Source organism: Balaenoptera acutorostrata, chromosome 2 (genome assembly GCF_949987535.1).
Source record: "Balaenoptera acutorostrata chromosome 2, mBalAcu1.1, whole genome shotgun sequence".
Lineage (NCBI taxonomy): Eukaryota > Metazoa > Chordata > Mammalia > Artiodactyla > Balaenopteridae > Balaenoptera > Balaenoptera acutorostrata.
The window spans coordinates 163,039,719-163,060,601 of NC_080065.1; the positions used below are offsets into that span (position 1 = coordinate 163,039,719).

General features: G+C 46.3%; 1 protein-coding gene and 1 long non-coding RNA gene across 2 annotated transcripts in view; both read right to left on the reverse strand.

Annotated features, from left to right (window-relative positions):
- Window positions 1-8,171, reverse strand: part of LOC130707191 (ELKS/Rab6-interacting/CAST family member 1-like) — an 89,181-nt gene extending 81,010 nt beyond the window's left edge. The window contains 3 exon segments of the mRNA XM_057540412.1: window positions 619-779; window positions 1,972-2,219; window positions 8,059-8,171. Of these exon segments, the coding sequence (XP_057396395.1) occupies window positions 619-779; window positions 1,972-2,219; window positions 8,059-8,171 (522 nt within the window).
- Window positions 8,172-13,835: 5,664 nt separating this feature from the next.
- LOC130707387 (uncharacterized) lies at window positions 13,836-18,468 on the reverse strand. The gene is made up of 3 exons (XR_009007282.1): window positions 18,304-18,468; window positions 17,870-17,975; window positions 13,836-15,191 (listed from the first exon to the last, which is right to left on the reverse strand). It is a non-coding gene; the product is annotated as an uncharacterized LOC130707387 (long non-coding RNA).
- Window positions 18,469-20,883: the final 2,415 nt, after the last annotated feature.

Below are 20,883 nucleotides of genomic sequence, written 5' to 3' on the forward strand. Positions count from 1 at the left end.
CAAAGTCACAGAGGAGAAAAAGCAGCAGCTGTATTCTGCACAGCAGATATATACAGCCTTCACAACAGACTATCTCAAGGAAGCTGCAAGATGCCTGGAAAGTACGAAAATGATGTCAAGAATGGTTCTGCTAAAAGTGACAATTTTGTCAAAACTGACTGGAGAGTGCGGCAAACGTTAATGGTGAAATATGGGGGATGGGTATAAGGAGGTTCACTATACTATTCTCTACTTTTGTGTACCTTTGGAAATGTTTATAATAAAAAATGTTTTTAAAAATTGCCTAGCCATCGTATGACCTCAGGAGCAATGGTTATCTTCCTCAGAAAGCTCAACAACTTGCCAGAACTTTCCAGAAGGTTTCAGGAACTTCAGAGACACAATTGCATACGGATACATACACTCTAGAGGACTGCAAAATTCAATGACAGGGAGGCAAAAAAAGTTTCTAGTTGACGAGGATTTGTCCCAAATTTGTTCTAAGGAGTGAGAAACACAAGTGAGCATTAAAATTAGGCTAAGCGTGTCAGGCGTGACAAACGGGGCCAGAAAATGAAAGCGATGAGGACAAGTATTTCAACTAAGCATATGCCTGAAGAACAATATTATAAAACTTACTTCATCTCCAGAACTTCCTCTAAGTGTTTTCTTCTCTCGGCCCGAAGGTTGGTCACATGAGTTTCCTTCTCTGCCAGTGACTGCTGAGTGCAGGACAGCGTCGCCTTCATGGACTCCAGCTCCTGTTTTACCTTCTCCATGGCCATCAGTAACTCCTCCACCTACGATCAATACAGAAAAGACAGAAACTGAGCATCTGGGTCAGGTATAGTCAGAGGAGCTGGGCAGTGGGCAACGCCTGGGTCCACAAAATTGAAGACACACCCATCAAAAATTCTGTACTCTCGCAGGATCAGACATAATTGGCAGTTAAAGAAATACATCTCTCATCTTCCCTCCGCTATAATTCTTCTCAGTTTAGGTCCAAAAAACCCTCATTTTCTTTTTGACAAATGTAAAGGCATCAGAAGTAACAGTGTGCCAGGAACAATCCCTTCTAAGGAATTTATTTGGAAACAGTCCAGAACCTTCCATGGAAATAACAATATAATGCAGATAAAAATATAAGGAACAAAATCATAATAAATATTTCTAGAACGATTTTAGGAAATAAAAGCCATAAACCTGACTAATACCAGATGCAGAATAAACATAAATGAGTCATTTTTATTCGTTCAAACTAAGATTCTTCTGTTTATACCATTACAAAAATTTCTTGTTAAAGAAACAGCTAGAATTCAATCGCATAATTTCCTGCTCTAAAGCTGGATAGGTAGAGATTTTCTGAGGAAGGCAGGAAGAAAAGAAAAAATATATATAACCAGATAGAGAAGAGACAGAACGCTTTTAAAAGGCCTGTAAAGGACTTCCCTGGTGGCGCCGCCCGCGAGAACCGGGACGGCCGTCCGCGCCGCCCTCCCTCCCTTCCTCCCCCCCTCCCCGGCCGCCGAGGTGAACCGCGGACAGGCCGCTAGCGGGGTCTCCCGGGCCGTGCGGGCAGCCCGAGGGCCTCCGGGCGGGAAGCCCACCTGTCCGCGGGCGCCAGGCTCCTCGGGGCGGCCCGCCCCGGGCTCTGCGTGACTGGTCCCCTGAAGCAGCGGCGGAGGCGGCGGCCCACTGTTTGCGCCGCACCGCCTCCTACGGCAAGCGGGAGGAGACAGACGCCGCCCGCCCGGCGCCTGCCGTGTGCGCCCGCGCCGGTCCGCAGCCCAGAGCCCCCGCCCGCCAGCCCCCAGCCCCCCGGCCCGCCAGCCTCACCTACGGCTCCGCACTCCCCGGGGGCGCGCTGCCGGGACCCAGCCAGGGCTGTGAGGAGGAGCGGGCGGAGGAGAGCCGAGGGGCCCAGCGCCAGCGACGGGCGGGAAGCTCCAGGCGCCGCCCGACCCCGAGCTGCCGCCACCGCGGCCGTCTCACCCTGCTCAGGACTGCCGCTGCCGCTGCCGCTGCCGCTGCCGCTGTCGGCCGGGCGCCGCCGCCGCCGCCACCACAGCCACAGCTCCGCCCGGGCGCCCGACGTCACCGCGCACCGCCCCCTGCGCGATTCCCCAGCCCCGCCCCGGGCCGACGTCTGCGCGAGCCCCGCCCCCGCGCGACCGCGCCCGGCCGGCGTCCCGAAGCCTCCGGGGAGTGCGACTCGGGCGCGCGCGGGCCTCGGGCACTTTCTGGGTGTTGTCTTTACTGTGATATCTTAGTTAACTAAGTCTAGTGGGGTGTCCCCCCTTTTTTTAAAATTACTAAAGTATGTCATTGTGTTAATTCAACATTAATACTAGAAACAAAAGTGAAAATTCCCATAGCAACAGCTGCTCTTTTTCTATGCTACGTTTATGCTTTTAGAAGTAGTATAAGAGCTGTTAAATGTGCGTTTTGCACATACTGTGTAAAACACATTGATGGAGAAAGAGCAGGGAATGAAGTATTTTGGCTAATCAAATAATAAACAGTGTATTGATTATCAATGTTCAGAGAAATATAATGTAATAAAGTAGATTAAGCATAAAGGTTATGTGGAATATAGTTTACTTCTATGGCTTTTCAAAATGTGAGCCTGGAGGTGCTGATTCACTCATGTATTCATTCAACAGTTATTTATTAAGTATGGTTCTGGGTACTTTTTTTAGCCTTTGGGAATACAGTAGTGAACAAAGCTGACAAAAATTCCCACCTTCATGGAACTTACCTTCTGGACACCTTCTTGGGAAATGAAGAGGAATTCAGCAAAGGAGATTATTAATAAGAGGTTATTGAGGGAGGAGGAAGACCAGGAGAGTGCGATGTACTAGAAATGAAGGAAAGGAAGTTTTCAAGGAGGAGGGAATGGTCAACTGTGTCATTGTTTAAAGATGTGTCAGACTGTTGGGTAAGAAAGAATTCTGCCTGATTATAATGCCTAATAACAGAGAAATGACTAAATGCTTTTTAGTGTGAGATGAGACAAATGTAAGAATCTTTCAGTTTTTTACTTCCTTTGACTGATTTTTAAAAACATATATATTTCATTCTTTATTCTTTTCAGAACAAAATATGCAACCTGGGAGTTTATACTTGTACTAAGGAGAGGTATGACACTGTGGTTACTAATTATATGTACACTTATTTTTTTAATACATGTATCAAATCAGAAGTTATAAAAGTATACAGGGAAAAAAATAACTCTCTTCTGTCCCATCCAGTTACTCCTGAAGGCAGACACTGTTTCCAATTTGTTGTTTTTCCTAACCAGTGAAATTTTGTGCAGTAACACGGCATTTAGCTATTTTAAAATTGCATAAATATAACAAGTATTTTTATCCCCTATGTATTTTATTTTGCAGGCTTAATATTTGTTTTTATAATTTAAGTCTAGCTACCTGCAGACCTTTTTTTTTTTTTTTTAAATAACAGCGTTATTGAGAGACAATCCACATACCATACGATTCACCCATTAAAGTGTACAATTAAATTCTTTTGGTACATTCATCACCACGATCAATTTTAGAACATTTTCATCCTCCCCAAAAGAAGCCCCAAACTCATTAGCAGTCATTCCCCTGACCTTTGGTTTTAAAGCTCTCTTTTTTTAAAAAAAATAATTACTTAATTTATTTTTGGCTGCGTTGGGTCTTCGTTTCTGTGCGAGGGCTTTCTCTAGTTGCGGCGAGCGGGGGCCACTCTTCGTTGCGCTGCGCGGGCCTCTCACTATCGCGGCCTCTCTTGTTGCGGAGCACAGGCTCCAGACGCGCAGGCTCAGTAGTTGTGGCTCACGGGCCCAGTTGCTCCGCAGCATGTGGGATCTTCCCAGACCAGGGCTCGAACCTGTGTCCCCTGCATTGGCAGGCAGATACTTAACCACTGCGCCATCAGGGAAGTCCTATATGGGAAATTTTAAAAAAATATTTCCTAGAAACCACCAGACTCGTTGGCCAGTGTCACATTGACACTTAGAGTTGTGAAGGAGGATGGGTTTGGGTTTGGGTTTGGGAATGGGTTTAGTACAACTGGCCCAGACCTCCACGCTTCATCCCTTAGGGTTAAAAGAGGGGCCCCCCTGCTCCCTAAGATCAAGGGTTCTCCACCCCAGCTGAACAAAATAGCAGTCTCTTAACGGGAAACAAGTGGGGATAGCGGGCAATGAACAATGGGCCACGGCTGCGGGTGATTGTGTCCGTTAGCTTTAAGGCCGCCACACAGGTCCCAGCAGTTTCTAACAGTACATGGGATGCCTATCACCCAGCAACCTTGACTGACTAGCAGTGGCACGCTGGAAATGCTGTGTTGGGAAGTACCTACCAATGAAGTACTTGTAGGACCCCAGGAAAGAAGAGCTGTGCTTTACAGCACCGGCTATGACCCAAATAGCCAAGGAGGCAGCAAGCAGCATGATATCTGTACCGCAGATCTTTTCTTGTAGCTGGAAAGCCCCAGCCTGTGATGGCAATTCCTATTTTCTTCCCTCTGGAAGATCAGTCCCAACCGCACTACCCCTGCTTCTGCTTCCTCTGAGTCTGAATGTCATCTGCCCACATTGAGGAGGAAAGGAGGAAGCCCAGGAGAGGCGTAGGCAGGAGGAATCCCACATTCCTCCTGACATCTGATTGAAGCACAGGTAAAGTGAGTCTTATGCTGTCCTTACCGAGTTCTAAGTATGAGGGACTGTACTGCACACGCAACCCCAGAGTAAGCACTGGAGATAAACCGACTTGCAAACTTTGTATCTGAAAAATCGCCTCAAATCTGAAATCACCAGTATTTCTACGCCATGTTTAGTGTCTATTTTTACGAACCAGTTTTCGAAAGCACCATCAGCAACAGGTCTAGAGCGTTCCTTTCCGAACCTGAATATTTTTAAGCAAACTTTTCATCTTCCTTAGCTAGATGAGTTCAGGAAAAACATTTCATTGATTAAAAGGGCTGCATTACAAAGGTTTGCCCCAAGACAACACAAGCTCCTCGAGAGCAGGGATTTGGGGCTGGTTTGCTCAGTGTCCCCAGCATCTACCCCAGGTGTCCTTACATCAAAGCATTCCATAAATATTTGTTGAATTAATGCCATCGCATGACCGGCCTTCTTGTGCTGTATGATGCGAACTGCATGACTTTCCCCCTGAGGATTAAGATATTGATGGAGCATCCTTCAAGATCAATGGCATGCCCTAGATGAAAGATAGGGATGTGTAGGAGGAAACCTTGCCAGTCAAAGCTATCTATCTGGGCTTCCCTGGTGGCGCAGTGGTTGAGAATCTGCCTGCTAATGCAGGGGACACGGGTTCGAGCCCTGGTCTGGGAAGATCCCACATGCCACGGAGCAGCTGGGCCCGTGAGCCACAATTGCTGAGCCTGCGCGTCTGGAGCCTGTGCCCCGCGACGGGAGGGGCCGCGATAGAGAAAGGCCCGCGCACCGCGATGAAGAGCGGTCCCCGCACCGCGATGAAGAGTGGCCCCCGCTTGCCGCAACTGGAGAAAGCCCTCGCACGAACCGAAGACCCAACACAGCCAAAAATAAATAAATAAATAAATAAGAAAATCCTTAAAAAAAAAAAAAAAAAAAAAGCTATCTATCTATTCAGTCTTAAGTGGAAACTCAAAAGACATGCACCACGGGAGCTGGTTGTAGGCCCAAAGTCACAGCTCTCCTTACAAGGAACTGTGTCATGCTAGGAAGTCACTTAATCATAGCAGACACGTACATAAGTGTCAGGCCCTATTCCCAGTGCTTTATGTAGATTACCTCACTTAATCTTCACAACAAGGCTATAAAGCAGATTCTGTTACCATCATGTCCCTTTAACCGATGAGCAAACTGGGGCACTGCGTTACATCACTTGCCCAGTGTCACATACAGAGCATCAGAGCCAAAATGTGAACCTGGCAATCCGGCTTAAGTATCCGTGTGAATAACATCTGCATTGTGTGGCCACCTGGGCCTCCCAGGACCTCTGGGATTTCAGTTTCCTCACTGTCTGGGGGGCGGGTGCAGACAGTGAGGAATGATGGATACATCAGGAGGCTATCAAACCTTCTCAGCTGCTTGATTGCTTTTTGAAAAGAAATCTTACTTGGCTAGTCAAATTCATAGAAACAATGTAGGATGGTGGTTACCAAGGGCTGGAGGGAGGTGAAAAGGGGGAATTGTTATTGAAAGAGACTACAGTTGCAGTTTGCAAAAGGAAAAAGTCTGGAGATCTATTTAACACTGAGTATACTTAACACTACTGAGCTGTACACTTAAAAACAGTTAACAAAGTTTCCAACTTATGTGTTTAACCACAGGAAGGGAGGAAAGGAGGAAAGGACAGAGGAAAGGACGGATGAAGGGACTCTTACCTGGCAGCTCAAGAAGTAAAACAGAAGCAGAACTGCTGAATCACTGGGAAAAGGAGCCCAAGGTCCCAGCCTCTCGGCTTCTTTCCCCAGATCCTCCTACCAGAACAGCCCCTCGGGGAGATCATCAAAGCAAAGTTTTAAAACCACTAAACAGGACAACTTCTCAATTCTCTTTAAGACAATTTCAAAAGCCTCGGGTCCAATCACACTCTCAAAAGTCTCCAGCTGAAAAGCCCTCCTGGCCCCTCAAGGCCGAATCGGTTCACACTCACCACCATGGTCCTTGAGATTGTCCACAATGTAGCCCCAGCGTAAGTGTCCAAGCTCACAGAGCACCGCCGTGGCCCCCTGTACTCAGTTACTCATCACAGCGGTCTCTTGAGCCTCTGTGCGCTGCCTATTTCATCCTTGTTTGTGGAGTGAGAGCTGTGTGCTCACCCGCCGCCCCAGCTCAGAAGGCTGTTTCTAGTCCCACCTTACTTATGGGCGAGGCGCTATATCTATGCCACTGTCACCTGCACAAGGTGCCCAATTCCCCCACCTCGTCTGTTCTGGGGGCTTAACAAGTATCCAGGACTCTCAGATGGAAGGGTGGAGAGGGAGTAATTCAGAAGAGACTTAGGCACAGAGGAGCATGATGATACCCCATCCCTCCCTATCCCTCAACCAGGGTGCTGAGCCATGGTTCATGATCAGGGAGAGAATGAATGCTGGGAAAGCAGCCAACGCCATAACCAACTTGTAGCAATGAGGGCCAGAGAACTGAGACGAAAGTACGTGGGGGCCATTGGCACATACTGTTCAGTTAAAAAAAAGCAAAGAAACCAGGAATGCTAACTAAAGGACAGAACGATTATCATCTTTGACTGTAAACCTCTCTCTGCATCATCCTTGGGTCCTAAAGCGACCTATTTCCATCACACGCACATTCCACCAGCAGCCGAAACTCACCTCAGCACCCATGCTATATTCTGACCCAGTTTACATGGAGCTGACTGAAAGGCAAAGAATAAGAAAATGAGGCATTTGAAAGGGAAATCCATGCTTCCTAGTTTAGAGCTGCACAAACTCCTTTGCCCACCACAGGAAGGGATTAGGCTACTCAATCCGAGTAACCCATTTCTCTTTGTTTGGGAACATGGTGATTCTATTCAGAGAGCATAAATCAGATAAAGGACCCACGCATACTAGATTTTTCATTTGGCAAGCAGAATAAAAATCTGAACCTATACCTGTGGGAAAATAATCAATTTTTCATAGACTTATTATAGGCTTCACAAAATCTACTGCACACATATTTTTAAAAGTAAGAAAGCGGCTCTTTAATGATACTTAAAATACATGGCATGGCAAGAATTATTTAAAATGTGTTTCTGAGGCCTGAAGTTTGGTACTGCCTGCTAAAATATAGATGATTTGGATAAGGCTGTCTTCTCGGGATAAACGTGAGACCTAAGCGCATCTTATCATAAAGCTAATAGGAAGGTTGGTATTCAGGCAGTTAAGTAATTGGTATAAATCCTCCCAAGATATTAGATCCCCTGAACTCGCAACAGTTAGTGGTTGTTCATTGGCCTGTGTGCATTAAATAACTGCCCTTAACCCAGAGGCCAGCAATCCACTGTTTACATAAAGTCAACACAAAGCAGAGCAAGAGGAAGCAGAGCTGAATCCAATAGATACATGACCACGACTCACCCAACAAGTGTTTTCCGAGCAGCAAGCCAGGCCTGGGAAAGTGGACACGTGATCCACGGGGTCTGGATGCCCAGTCTCGATCCAAGCAGATTGGCTCCATTTTTATGAGCCATCGGCTTGATTGTCCACATTGGTGGGCATGCTTTTCGCAGGAACACATCTCTGTTCTAAGCGGAAGGCTATGCGCCTACACCTGTGACCAGCCCTGTATGAGGACTGTACGTGCGTGTGTGCGTGCGTATGCGTGACTGAATGAATGAAAGATTTTTAAAATGTCTACATAAAGCAGATCTAATATATGAACATCTCCATTTACCAAAAGGCTTTCATTTTTTTATCATGCAGCAAGTCACTGAAATATTACACTATTTTGTGTCCAGCAACTCCCTTCAAGGAGCTATGAAAACATGAAGCATCACTGATGTCAGAAGTCACAGTCTAGCCGAGAAGACAAGTGACAGACCCGAAACAGAGACCACAGCAAATGTCTGACACCAAGTGTAAAAGCTTCAGGAGTTCACAAAATCCAAAGTCACTAAAAGCCCAAGTTGCTGAGAGGACTTGGAGCAGTGGGCGTTAAGAAGGGCAGCAAAGATGGTAGGCTTTAGATTACCAAAGGGACGGAGGTGGCGTTTCACGGAGGTACAAAAAGCAGAAGCAATGACTTAGAAGCAAAAAGAAGCCTTCTGTTTGCCGATGGCAGTGACAGCACCTGCCCTGATCAGAGCCACAGGAAACAGGGCTCATTATAGGGTGGGGACTCGTTATGAAGGGGTAACAAGCTGCCCAGAGAAGTTGATTTGTTACATTAGGGAGTCATTTTAGGATCCTGAATGGGAACAACCGGGTGTTCCTTCCGTATGGTGAGAATTCACCCCAGGATTCCTTTCAAGAGCACGCTCCCCTTGACATTGAGTTAATGATTTCATTTGCACTCAGCTTTCCAATATCCCACCTCAGTGGTTCCCAACTTATGGACCACAGAGTTATGCCAGAGGTCCTGAAGGCAGATAAGCACTGCCCAGAAACGACTTGCTCCTGGCATATTGCCGCTGTCTCGTTCTAATATCTGTAGATACCATGTGAGCCATAAAACGCAAATTCACTCCAAAGCCACAGTCACCTGAGTTGCCCCAGGCGCCAGCCTATGGCTGCACATGGAGTCACTGTAACAGTAGCCCAGATGTCACTAGCTCCCACCTCCCTGCTGTTCATGCAGGACTTCAGCCTCCAGTAAAGTACCCCTCAAGCATTCCTAGGAGTTCCCAGGGATTTGGTGCCTGAGCCTGCGAACAAGGCCGTCGTCCTCTCAGCGGCCACTGGGCGGCGATGGGTCCACACAGCTCCCTCTCCTGCGCCTTCAAGCACCCCGAGGCCTCCGCAGGCCAAACTGCAGGATGGTCCATATGGAGTAGGGGAAACATCTCATTCCTCCTGGGAGCTACCATTCCCAAAGCAGTCACACCGGTGCCATACACGATAGCTTACCGAGGGTATTTTAGAAAAACAACTCTGACAGTTGTTACTTACAGCCCTCAAGCTGTGAATGAAAACTGTATGTGAAGGTGAATCTAGCGGAGGTTGGACAGGAAGAAAAATACCAGGGACAGAGCCGTGCTCACAATCAACCTTCCCATAATGTGCTATCAAAATGCACATCAGGGACTTCCCTGGTGGCACAGTGGTTGAGAATCTGCCTGCCAATGCAGGGGACACGGGTTCGAGCCCTGGTCTGGGAAGATCCCACATGCCGCGGAGCAGCTGGGCCCGTGAGCCACAGCTACTGAGCCTGCGCGTCTGGAGCCTGTGCTCCGCAACAAGAGAGGCCGCGATAGTGAGAGGCCTGCGCACCGCGATGAAGAGTGGCCCCCGCTTGCCACAACTAGAGAAAGCCCTCGCACAGAAACGAAGACCCAACACAGCCAAAAAAAAAAAAAAAAAAAAAAAAAAAAAAAAAAGCACATCATCCTGTTTGACCCAGCAAATCAAACTTCTAAGCACACAAGGAAGTGAAAAGTGTAGGAGGATTTTCAACGCAGATTATTTGCAAGAGTGAAAAAGGAGAAACACACATCTCCTAGTACAGAAGGGGTTAAATTATGACACACTGACAGGGTAGAATACAGGCAGCTGTTAAAAACGATGACATCAGCTTGGAAGTACCACTGGAGAGCTCTGCGATGCATCGTTAAGTGACACGATGCCAGTTAGAACAGCGCTCCACAGCCTGTTAGGAGGCGGGGTGAGCGGCGGGCAGGCCAGCGAACCTTCATCTGCCGCTCCCCATCGCTTGCACGACTGCCTGAGCCCCCCGCCCCCTCCCCCGTGGAACCATTCTCTTCCAGGAAACCGGTCCCTGCTGCCGAACAGGTGGGGGACCGCTGAGTTAGAAGACATTAGGGACAGCGTGATCGCATTTCAAAAGTGTGGAGGAGGGGCCGGGAAGAGGTACATATGGATATTATATGTCAGGAACAAAACCTATGGAGCTACTGACAACCTTTCTCCCTCATACCCATGCCTGAAGGGGAGTCTTTTTTTTTACCACCCAGATCCTTTATGGAACTGATCTGGGAGACAGTAAGAGAGATAAAGAGTCCTCAAATGGCCAGATTAGTCTTCATGAGAGGAGATGAAAGAGGAAGTAGTGGATGAGAGAGGCAGGCAGCCAGCCAGCCAGCCAACCAGGAGATGGAAGAAAAGAAATACCTGGAGCTTTTAAAGACGGGGGAGGTGGAGGTCCTGGAGCAGCTACTGAAGACTTGGTGTACGGGAGAGAAAGCTGGGTGACGTAGGTTCAACATGTTTGGCCGTGTCATGTGCTGTGTGACCCCTCCAGAGTCTACAAATACACCCATGACAAAGATCTAGAACACGCATGAGGTTTTGAGATCAGATTGGTGTTTCTTCCCCATGTTTCTGTGCTGCCCATGAGGTGAGAACAAAAGCTAGTTTAAGGTTGTACATGTATGAAAAACGCCAGGAAAGACACCCCAGAAATTGTCCCAGCGGTAACATCTGTCAAGGTTGATTAGGTACTGGTGGACTTTGTTACAACAAAAGTATATATCACATGTATAATTTTCATGGGCATGTATTTTACTTTCACTCAGGACAGAGGTTTGGGTGAGGCAAGCAGGGTGACTACAGTGCAAAACTGAAGGAGACACTGACTCTCAGCGTCTTGCTGGTTCAGAGCCGCATGTAAACACCCCCGTGAGGGAGTGCCTCCTTCACTTAGCGCCCTACCCACCCTGCTTGCCTCACCCCATCCTGGCTCTGCTTGCCTTGTTAATCACAGTTCTGAATCTCATTGAAATTCAAACTGGGATGCTATCTGCCACACACACTGCATACAGAGTGCATTGCCATTCTGAAAGCACTTTCGTATATGTAGTTCACTGTCTCTTCATGACAATCTCACAGGCAAATGAGACTAGTATTATAATTCCCATTCTACAGATGGAGACCAGAAAGGTTAAAAGACCTGTCCAAGATCACACTGCTAAGTGACAGCAAACTCAGTTCAGCTGAGTTTGATCACCATCCCCAAGTATTTCCATGACCCCACCCACATACAAAACAAACAAAAATTATCACTCATACCTATCAGGAAAACAATGAATCTCTGAAGTGAACCTAGCCCAGATATTCATGTCTCCCGTCAAATAAGGCCCGGCAGCCCCCATTTGCCCCCTTGGAAACCACGGAGGCAAAGCCCACAGAAGATGTAGGCAGCCTCTAGCCAAGACGGCGCCCCATGAGGAGCAGCCCCTCTGGATTCTCGAGTAGCAGCAGGTTTTCAGGACGAGCAGCAGGCCTTCACGAGGGCCTACAGGCAGGTCCGCGGCTGCTGGCTGGCACCAGGTGTGAGCCATGGGAACTCTGGGAGCTGGGCGGGGGTGTGTGTGTGGGGAGCATCTGCACAGGAGGCACGAGCCTAAGAGAATCTCTCAGCATTGGACATTCCACAAGGCGTACATGCCGCTACTGGTGGTCGGCACTTCCGGGTTTTCGCCTTGAGGTGAGCGGAAAGGTATAACACGGCACCACTAGCCACCAGCCTGGAGCTCAACCAGCTGGCCTGGCAGCTTAGAAATTTGCTTAAGGAGTTAATCCAGGCAGACCCTGAACTACCTTGTTCATCCAGCTGTGTTTCAGGGCACAGCACGATTCCAACACTGCATGTAATAAAAATGAAGAATACCCCCCCCCCTGCCCTCTGCAGATTCGTTTTTCTCGGGTCCCACTGGTACTTTCGTTTAAAACTAAGTTTAAAAATAAAGAAATCAGCAAACCACACTCATTTGCCAAGTGTGCTTTTTTTCCTTCCTTCACAAACCTAAATCATACTTGGCAGAATTCATGCTGTTCTTGTTTACCTGTTCCTCTAAGAATATGAATCCATTTCCCTCTAGCCTGGGTTTTAGGTACATTGTTTAGCCAAGCCTTTACCTCCCTCTTCTGTTAAAAAGAGGAAAACATACAGCAAACTCAAGTTCTGTATTTGTGAAAATGTTAAGAGGAAACTACCCTAGGATGTTTACACAAGCTGTGTAAAGTGGCTTTAAAGAGGCTCTAGTATTCCAGTATTACCCATACTACATTCGAATTAATACTTCCCAGAAAAAGTAAACTTTAAATAAGATCCAATCAGGATCAACTGCACACCCACCTGAGTAGCTGAACAAAATCAATGGAGCAATTCTTTGGTCATCGGACTAAAAGATTCAAGATTGACTTTTTCCCCCTTTTAGTAAAATATGAAACTCCCTGGTAACCTGAAGTATTATTGGGTCCTGTATCTTGCAAGGATTTATGCGCAATTTATCTAAAAACTGCCTTTCAACAGCTACACGAATGGCTGAAATTGCTTGATCCCGTCAGGCAAAGAGTTTTTAAAAACATTAACCTCAGAAACAGAATATATATATATGTCTGTCTCGTGCTAAGTACCAGAGTTTTCAATCATGAAATTAAATATTCCTTTGCAAACTCAGCTATATCCTAAAACAGCCAATGATAACCTCTTGCAATACTCAGCATTCTGTGGAGAATTGAGTTTCTAAAGGGCCGTATACGGTCCTGAACGTAATGGGAGATTCCTTTAAGGGAGTTTTTCCTTCTGAGGAAAACAGCTGTACACCGTGGACTACTGAAAAGCCCCGCTGGGCCTGTCTTATTTATGAGATGTTTCCACAGCGGCGTCTTCTGTGTTTACATGGCGCTGCTCCTCTTAGTGAGGGTGACCGCTACCGAGCCTTGGATTAGGCTCTCAGCGTATATACACACACTGCCAACCGGGCACCATGACCCTCACTTCTCAGCGGGGGAAACAGTGTGAAAAGGAACTTACCTGAGGTGGCGAAGCTCGGGGAGAAGCGGAGCTGGGATGCAGTCCCAGCAGTGAAACCGCGAGGCCTGTGCTCTCCAAGGCAAACTCCGCCCAACCCCCCACCCCCACTGCCTCTTTGAAAACCTCCTCCTTACCTGCTAGGCAGGCACACCTGAGACCAGTAGTTCCCTGGGGATAAGAATCACCCGGGAAGCTTGTTCACTCTACCTTCCCAAAGCCCCTTCCCTGGAGATTCTGACTCAGGGGTTCCAAGCTGGACCCAGAAATTGTCTTTTGAACAAATGATCCAGGTGATTCTTATCATCAGAGGACTGTGGGAACGGTCTTAGATCAGGGGTGGCCGGGGCCAGGGAGTATCTTTGCCTTTGTGGGCCGTTAGGTCTCTGTCACAACTACTCGACGCAAAAGGAGCCAGAGAAAATTCATGAATGAACTGGCCTGGCTGTGGTCCAATAATTTATTTACAAAAACAGGCGGCTGGCTACAGTTTGCTGACCCTTCTCTTAGACCATTCATCATACCATTAAAAAAGAGACATTAATGCCTGCTATTTGTCACCTCACTAAGGCTATGTCTCAATCAGGCAATTGACCCAATGAAAATCCTCCCAACACCATGAAACATCACTCTCATCAAGAGGATAAAGTCAAGGTTGTGTCTGCCCTCCCTCAAGCAAGAACAGATGGAATTTACATGAGAGGATGCAGTCTAAGCCAGAGAGTAGAAGCACACTGTATTTTAACGTACAAGACACACTGTATTTTAAAGGACAAGCACACTGTATTTTAAAGGACAAGAATGAGGTGGTAACTATAAGATGCTGGTGGAGATTGTGGCGGGTTTTCTTTATGCAGTGGATTTTCTAGGGCCCCCAAAACTCTTCCTGCATCCTGGGAATTACTAGCTCAGACCACCATATCATTTTTCCCGGTACCTATTGTTATATTCTTTTTTTTTACTCCCTCATGAGGATGATTGATGCTAGCAGCTGAATTCAGAGGAGCGTTTGATTTGCCTGCCATCCTCTGGGAATACCCCTGCTAAATGCAGGAAAAGTCACTCAACATCAAAGATCATTCAGCCACGGATGTGAGAGCTACTGTCACCTTATAAAGCTTACAATAGCCAGCGTCCTCTTACAATTTTCCCCAGTGCAAGCTACAGAGGTGGGGAGGGTTGGAGGGAGCACGGGTTAATACAGTGGAATTTCCTTTGGCACCAGCTCCAAGCAGTCTTTTAACAGAGATGTTTAATTGATCTTTATTGAGCAGAACCTTCCCTTCTGCTTAGAAAAGAAATGATCACTTTTCCCTCGGGTTCTATCTGGAGAAGTTAATAGCCCCAGTTTTCTCTTACAGCAGAGATACTTAATGACTGGGAGACTATCATAAATAGAGTTTATTGTCCAAAATACAAACCCAGTTCTAATCAACCTGCACAGTGAGATTGCCTTGCTTGTATCTGTTGATACCTGGAGGAGCTTCTCCCAACTGACGAGCGCATTGTTCTTTCCACTCAGGCTCTGCTGTCCAGTTAACAAATTGGATAGCGAGGTAATCTATAGGCCTTTGCCAAAGACCGCTGAGGATGCCCTAATGTGTATCAATTTGATCCTCACATGCAGTAGCTCCCAGGTGAGGCCCAAGAGCGGAGCCATAATCATTTGTGTACACGGTGCAGGAATATTTTGCAGGTGTGAAGACGATCATTGCAATACTTCCAGGATACAGAGACACTTCCGGGATTCAGTACAAAGACAGCCGTTACTGCTTGGCAGCTATGAAGAGTGATGGAAAAACAAACAAACAAAAGTAATACTTACAGAGTTCCTTTAGCTCTTTTATAAAGGGCTTTATTGATATTAGCTTTACTTTTTGAAATAACTTCCAAACACAACAAGCAGGTATTAATATTTCCCTTTTAGAGCTAGGAAATTTTGTATTAAATGTTCTGACTGCTGTGCTCCTTGAGGACTAGATTTAGCAGTAAACTAGAGGCTAGGACTTGCTGCTACAGTAAACTCTTACTATTTGGGAATTTGTTCTAGAGATACAAATTTCCTGGGTCTTTTTCTTTGTCCTCTCCTCCTTCTGGCTGCCGGCTTTCCCCACCTGCCACCTGCCACGCCCTCCCCAGCCCTCCAAGTTGCCATCCTGGCATGGCAGGCACCGTGACCATGATTTCTGAACCACATTTTGGAACCTGTAGTATGAAAAATACCAGTGTTCTTAGGTGGACAAGAGGACAGAACTTTTGAAACCATGATTGTCCACAAAAATCGGAGATATCTGATCACTCTTATAGTGTCGCTCTAGCATATTCTCCAATGACGAGCAAAGGAAGGTGTGGAAGGGAAGCACCTACCATTTACTGACACAGTTCATAGGCATATACTCAAGGCAGGTGTAAGGCCCGGGCCTGAGGTCTTCCCAGGAATGTGAGAGGGAAGGAGGAGGGAGGCTTTATACCTGAGATATTGGATTCCTTTTCTCCCCCCATTTTACTGAGATATAATTGTCATATAATTTTATATTAATTTCAGGTGTACAACATAGTAATTTGATATGTGTATAAATTGCAAAATAATTTCCACAATAAGTTTAGTTAACATTTACCGCCTCACATAGTTACAATTTTTTTCTTGTGATGAGAACTTTTAAGATCTATACTCTTAGCAACTTTCAAATTAAATAACAGTATTGTTCGGTGCTTTGTGTCCACCTAGAGGGGTGGGATAGGGAGGGTGGGAGGGAGATGCAAGAGGGAGGAGATATGGGGATATAGGTATATGTATAGCTGATTCACTTTGTTATACAGCAGAAACTAACACACCATTGTAAAGCAATTATACTCCAATAAAGATGTTTAAAAAAAAAAGAAAACAGTATTTTTAACTATAGTCATCACGATGTACATTACATCCCCAGGAGTTGTTTCTCTTATAACTGCAAGTTTGTACCTTTTGACCACCTTTCCCATCCCCCCTACTCCCACCTCTGGCAACCACTAAACTGTTCTCTGTTTCTATGAGCTCAGTTTTCTTCGATTCGTATACGTGAGATCATACAGTATTTGTCTTCCTCTAGTTTCACTTAGAGTAATGGCCTCAAGGTCTGTCCTGGCTTTTTTTTGCATCTGGTATCACAGTTAAACATGGTTAGAACCATGTTGGTGTTGTTACCAGGTCCTTGTCAGGTGTCATGGGCTGAGTTGTGTCCACCACGGAATTCACAGGATGAAGCCCTAAACCCCAGTACCTCAGCATGTGACTGTATTGGGAGATCAGGCCTTTAAAGAGTAATTAAGTTAAAATGAGGCCATTAGGGTGGATCCCAGTCCAATCTGACTGGTGTCCTTATAAGGAATGCAGATTAGACACACAGAGAGACACCAGGCCTGCCCAGAGGGTGAAAGCCCCGTGAGGACACAGGGAGAAGGCGGCGCTCTGCAAGCCAAGGAGAGAGGCTGGAGCAGGCTCTTCCCTCAGGAGCCTCAGAGGAAACCAACCCTGCTGACAACTTGACCTTGGACCTCCAGCCTCCAGAATGGTGAGAAATAAATTTCTGTTGTTTAAGCTACCCAGACTGTGGTGTTTTGTTATGACAGCCCTAGCAAACTCATACAGATACCAAAAATTAACGTGGAATGAGGCCTGGAACACCTACCGCTTACATGTTGTTTGCTACATGCCAAATACATGCCAAATACTAACTCGATCCTCACCATAGCCCTATGAAGTGGGCACTATTGTTCTCACCCCCATCTTACAGACAAGAAAACTAAGGCACAGAGATGTTCAGTGAACTGCCTAAGGCCATACATCTGACATGTGGAAAAGCTGGAATTTGAACCCAGTCACCAGTCTCGGAGTTCACTGTTTTGTCTCAATTTTCTACCTGTTATCCCCCAACTGATCATCCACAAACCTTCCAAAACTGGTTCAGGAGGCAGCGTGGAAAGCAAACCTGAGGATACTGTGCCCCACTCTTGAGAGGCAAGGACTCACAACCTGGGAAGCTTAGGAGGGACAAGGAAAGCTGGTTCATCTCAGAGGCCCATGGATGGAAGGAAGAGACACCTGGGCCTGGTGAACCGAGGGCCTCGAGGCAGGAAGGCTTTTCCCATGTTGGCTGTCACCCTGATCCACAGCTCTGCCATCAGGTAGCCTTGGGTTCCTCCAGGCACACTGGCCCTATGAGTACATGATGTACTGCAGGCTGCTGGAGCATATTGGATGTAGAGTCAGAAATGGTTCACTCCCTCTCCAGCAGTCATTTCTCCAGAACAAGCAGGGAAAAATTACCAGACAGGGAGGTTCACCTTCATCCTCTAGACCCGGGTTTCTCAGCCCCGGCTCTAGTGACATTTTGAGCTAGGCAATGTGTGACTTTGTTTCTTTGTTGTGTGTGACTGCCATGTGCGCTGTAGGATGTTTAGCAGCATCCCTGTCCTTACCTACTAGATGCCAGTAACACATCAGCTACTTGTGACAACCAAAAGTGTCTCCAGATATTGCCAAATATCCCCGAGGGGACAAAATCACCCCCATTGAGAAGCACTTCTCTAAGAGAAACAGAAAAAGGTTCTTCCTCAAGACACCATTTCCATCTGTCAGAAGGCTGTCATAATAATATATGCAAACGTTCTACATTTATGGTGTTGTACAGTGCACAACCTGCCCAACTGCCCATGGTCATCCACCTCCTCCCTCCCTCTCCTCAAGCTTCACAGGAAAATGAGGCTAATCTGCCCTACACTTTATCGTTCCTTTCTACTTTCCCATATTTCTGAGATACTATAAGGAACCCGAGGGCTTCCTGGTCTAAACTTGGGGTTCAGTTCGGGATTGACCTTTCTCCACCCTGAGGTAAGGATTAAGAAAATAAAACCTGTGCTGATTCTTCTGATTTTCTAGTTCAGCCATTAATGTGACAGGCATGAGGTGCTGATAAAGTGGCCAATTTATTCAATCCCTTTAATGGAGAGAAAAAGTTTAAACTTTTATTGGTTTAGCTTGCCCCAAAAGCAACTATCAAATGTTGGCAGGATACAATGAAGGCTTACCTTGTTAACATAGTTAAGTCTCTCTCTCTCAGAACTAGCCCATTTAGCTCCAGGTTCCTTAGCGCACCCGACGCACTTCCACAGCATTTAAGAGCTTTACACAACTGGAAGGTCACATCTTTATTTCTTATCGCAGGAACACGACTTCTGTAAACTTTATTTCTGTCACAACCTAAAGCAAAATTATTGTAAAATGAGTGATTTAAACCATACATTTTATCATCATTAAAAAGCACCTTAAAAAAAAAAAAAAAGCATCTGCTCTGTGCTAAGGATAAGAAACGACTCCTGCCCTTAAAGCCTGCATTAAGGAGGGACATGAAAATTTGAATCACATGAGATAAAGAAGCATAACCTTTATGCACAGAGGTTCCTTGGAGGCAAAATGTTATATCTGAGTGACAGCTTCATGATAACCCTGAAGCAGAATCTAAAAACCTGAGGCTATGCAGAGGTGGAGTAGGAGGTGCATTAACTGCAGAGGGAGCACCTGTGCAAAGACACTCAAGCCTGACACCTGCTGGGCACTGTAAATACTGCAGGTGGGGATGACTAAAGGCCAGGGGTCCAAGTGTGAGAACAGACAGAAAGGAAAATAGAGATGTTGGCGGAAGCAAGCCTGGGAGACAGCATGGCTTGTATCCCACAGGTGATGAGGCCTGGGGTTACCACTGGCTAAGTAAGGGTGCCTCCGCTGATTAGAAAAAGGTGCCCCGCTGCTGAAGGACCAATTAGATAAAGGGAGTGATCCCAAAAAGCTCCCCTTCCTCAGGGCCAAAGAGCCCCAGGAGGCTTGGCCGAGCACAGTTCAGACTACACGCCTCTGGGCAGAGCACACGCTGGGCGGCTAGTATGCACTAACTCTGTGTGGGCAAGCCATTAGCAGCATTATTTTAAGCGTATCTTTTTATGTTAGAAGATCACTCAACCCGAGTAGGCAGATGAACTTAGAGGAACTGAGCCCAGGGGCCGCGAAACCACCCAGGAGCTTCTGCCATAGTCCGGGCAAAATGTAATATGGATGAAGAGGCAAACTGAGGAGGAGGCCAAAATCTACGAGCTAGACCCACTGGATTGAAGACATAAAGTTCACTGAAGGAACTCTGAAGAGAATGGGCTCTGCAATAAACTTTTCTTACATTCAACGTAAAATATTAGGCAAAATTAAATACAGTGGCCTTTAAGGTCCTTTCAGCTCTAATTTCTTTTGATTTCTAACTTATTACTCTGGTTAAGTAAAGTCCCTTCAGAGGTACAGAACACTTCCTACACCTGCATTGGATGCAAAGAATAATCTGATTTCTCTTCACCAGGGGATGAGTTGAACTGTCCTTGCAGAAGAGATAACAGATGGTGTGAACCCCAGATCCTAGAAAAAGGCCAGGCACACGATAAGTATTCAGCTTTTTGAAAACAAATGAACAATCATTTCCTCTCCTAGATCTTCACACCCTTCCTCTGCTGGCTACTTTCTTTCAGCTTATAAACATCCTCAAGTATACCCACTTAAAAAACTCTCAGACCTATGATTCTTTGGATCTTCTTGTGGGTAACTTAAGTCTCTTCCATGCCTTCAAACTCTTAGAGGAAAACATAGGCAGAACACTCTATGACATAAATCACAGCAAGATCCTTTTTGACCCAGCTCCTAGAGAAATGGAAATAAAAACACAAATAAACAAATGGGACCTAATGAAACTTCAAAGCTTTTGCACAGCAAAGGAAACCATAAACAAGACCAAAAGACAACCCTCAGAATGGGAGAAAATATTTGCAAATGAAGCAACTGACAAAGGATTAATCTCCAAGATTTACAAGCAGCTCATGCAGCTTCATAACAAAAAAACAAACCACCCAATCCAAAGATGGGCAGAAGACCTAAATAGACATTTCTCCAAAGAAGATATACAGATTGCCAACAGACACATGAAAGAATGCTCAACATCATTAATCATTAGAGAAATGCAAATCAAAACTACAATGAGATATCATCTCACACCAGTCAGAATGGCCATCATGAAAATATCTAGAAACAATAAATGCTGGAGAGGATGTGGAGAAAAGGGAACCCTCTTGCACTGTTGGTGGGAATGTAAATTAATACAGCCACTATGGAGAACAGTATGGAGGTTCCTTAAAAAACTAAAAATAGAACTACCATACGACCCAGCAATCCCACTACTGGGCATATACCCTGAGAAAACCATAATTCAAAAAGAGTCATGGGGGCTTCCCTGGTGGCGCAGTGGTTGAGAATCTGCCTGCCAATGCAGGGCACAAGGGTTCGAGCCCTGGTCTGGGAAGATCCCACATGCCGCGGAGCAACTACGCCCGTGAGCCACAACTACTGAGCCTGCGCGTCTGGAGCCTGTGCTCCGCAACAAGAGAGGCCGCAATAATGAAAG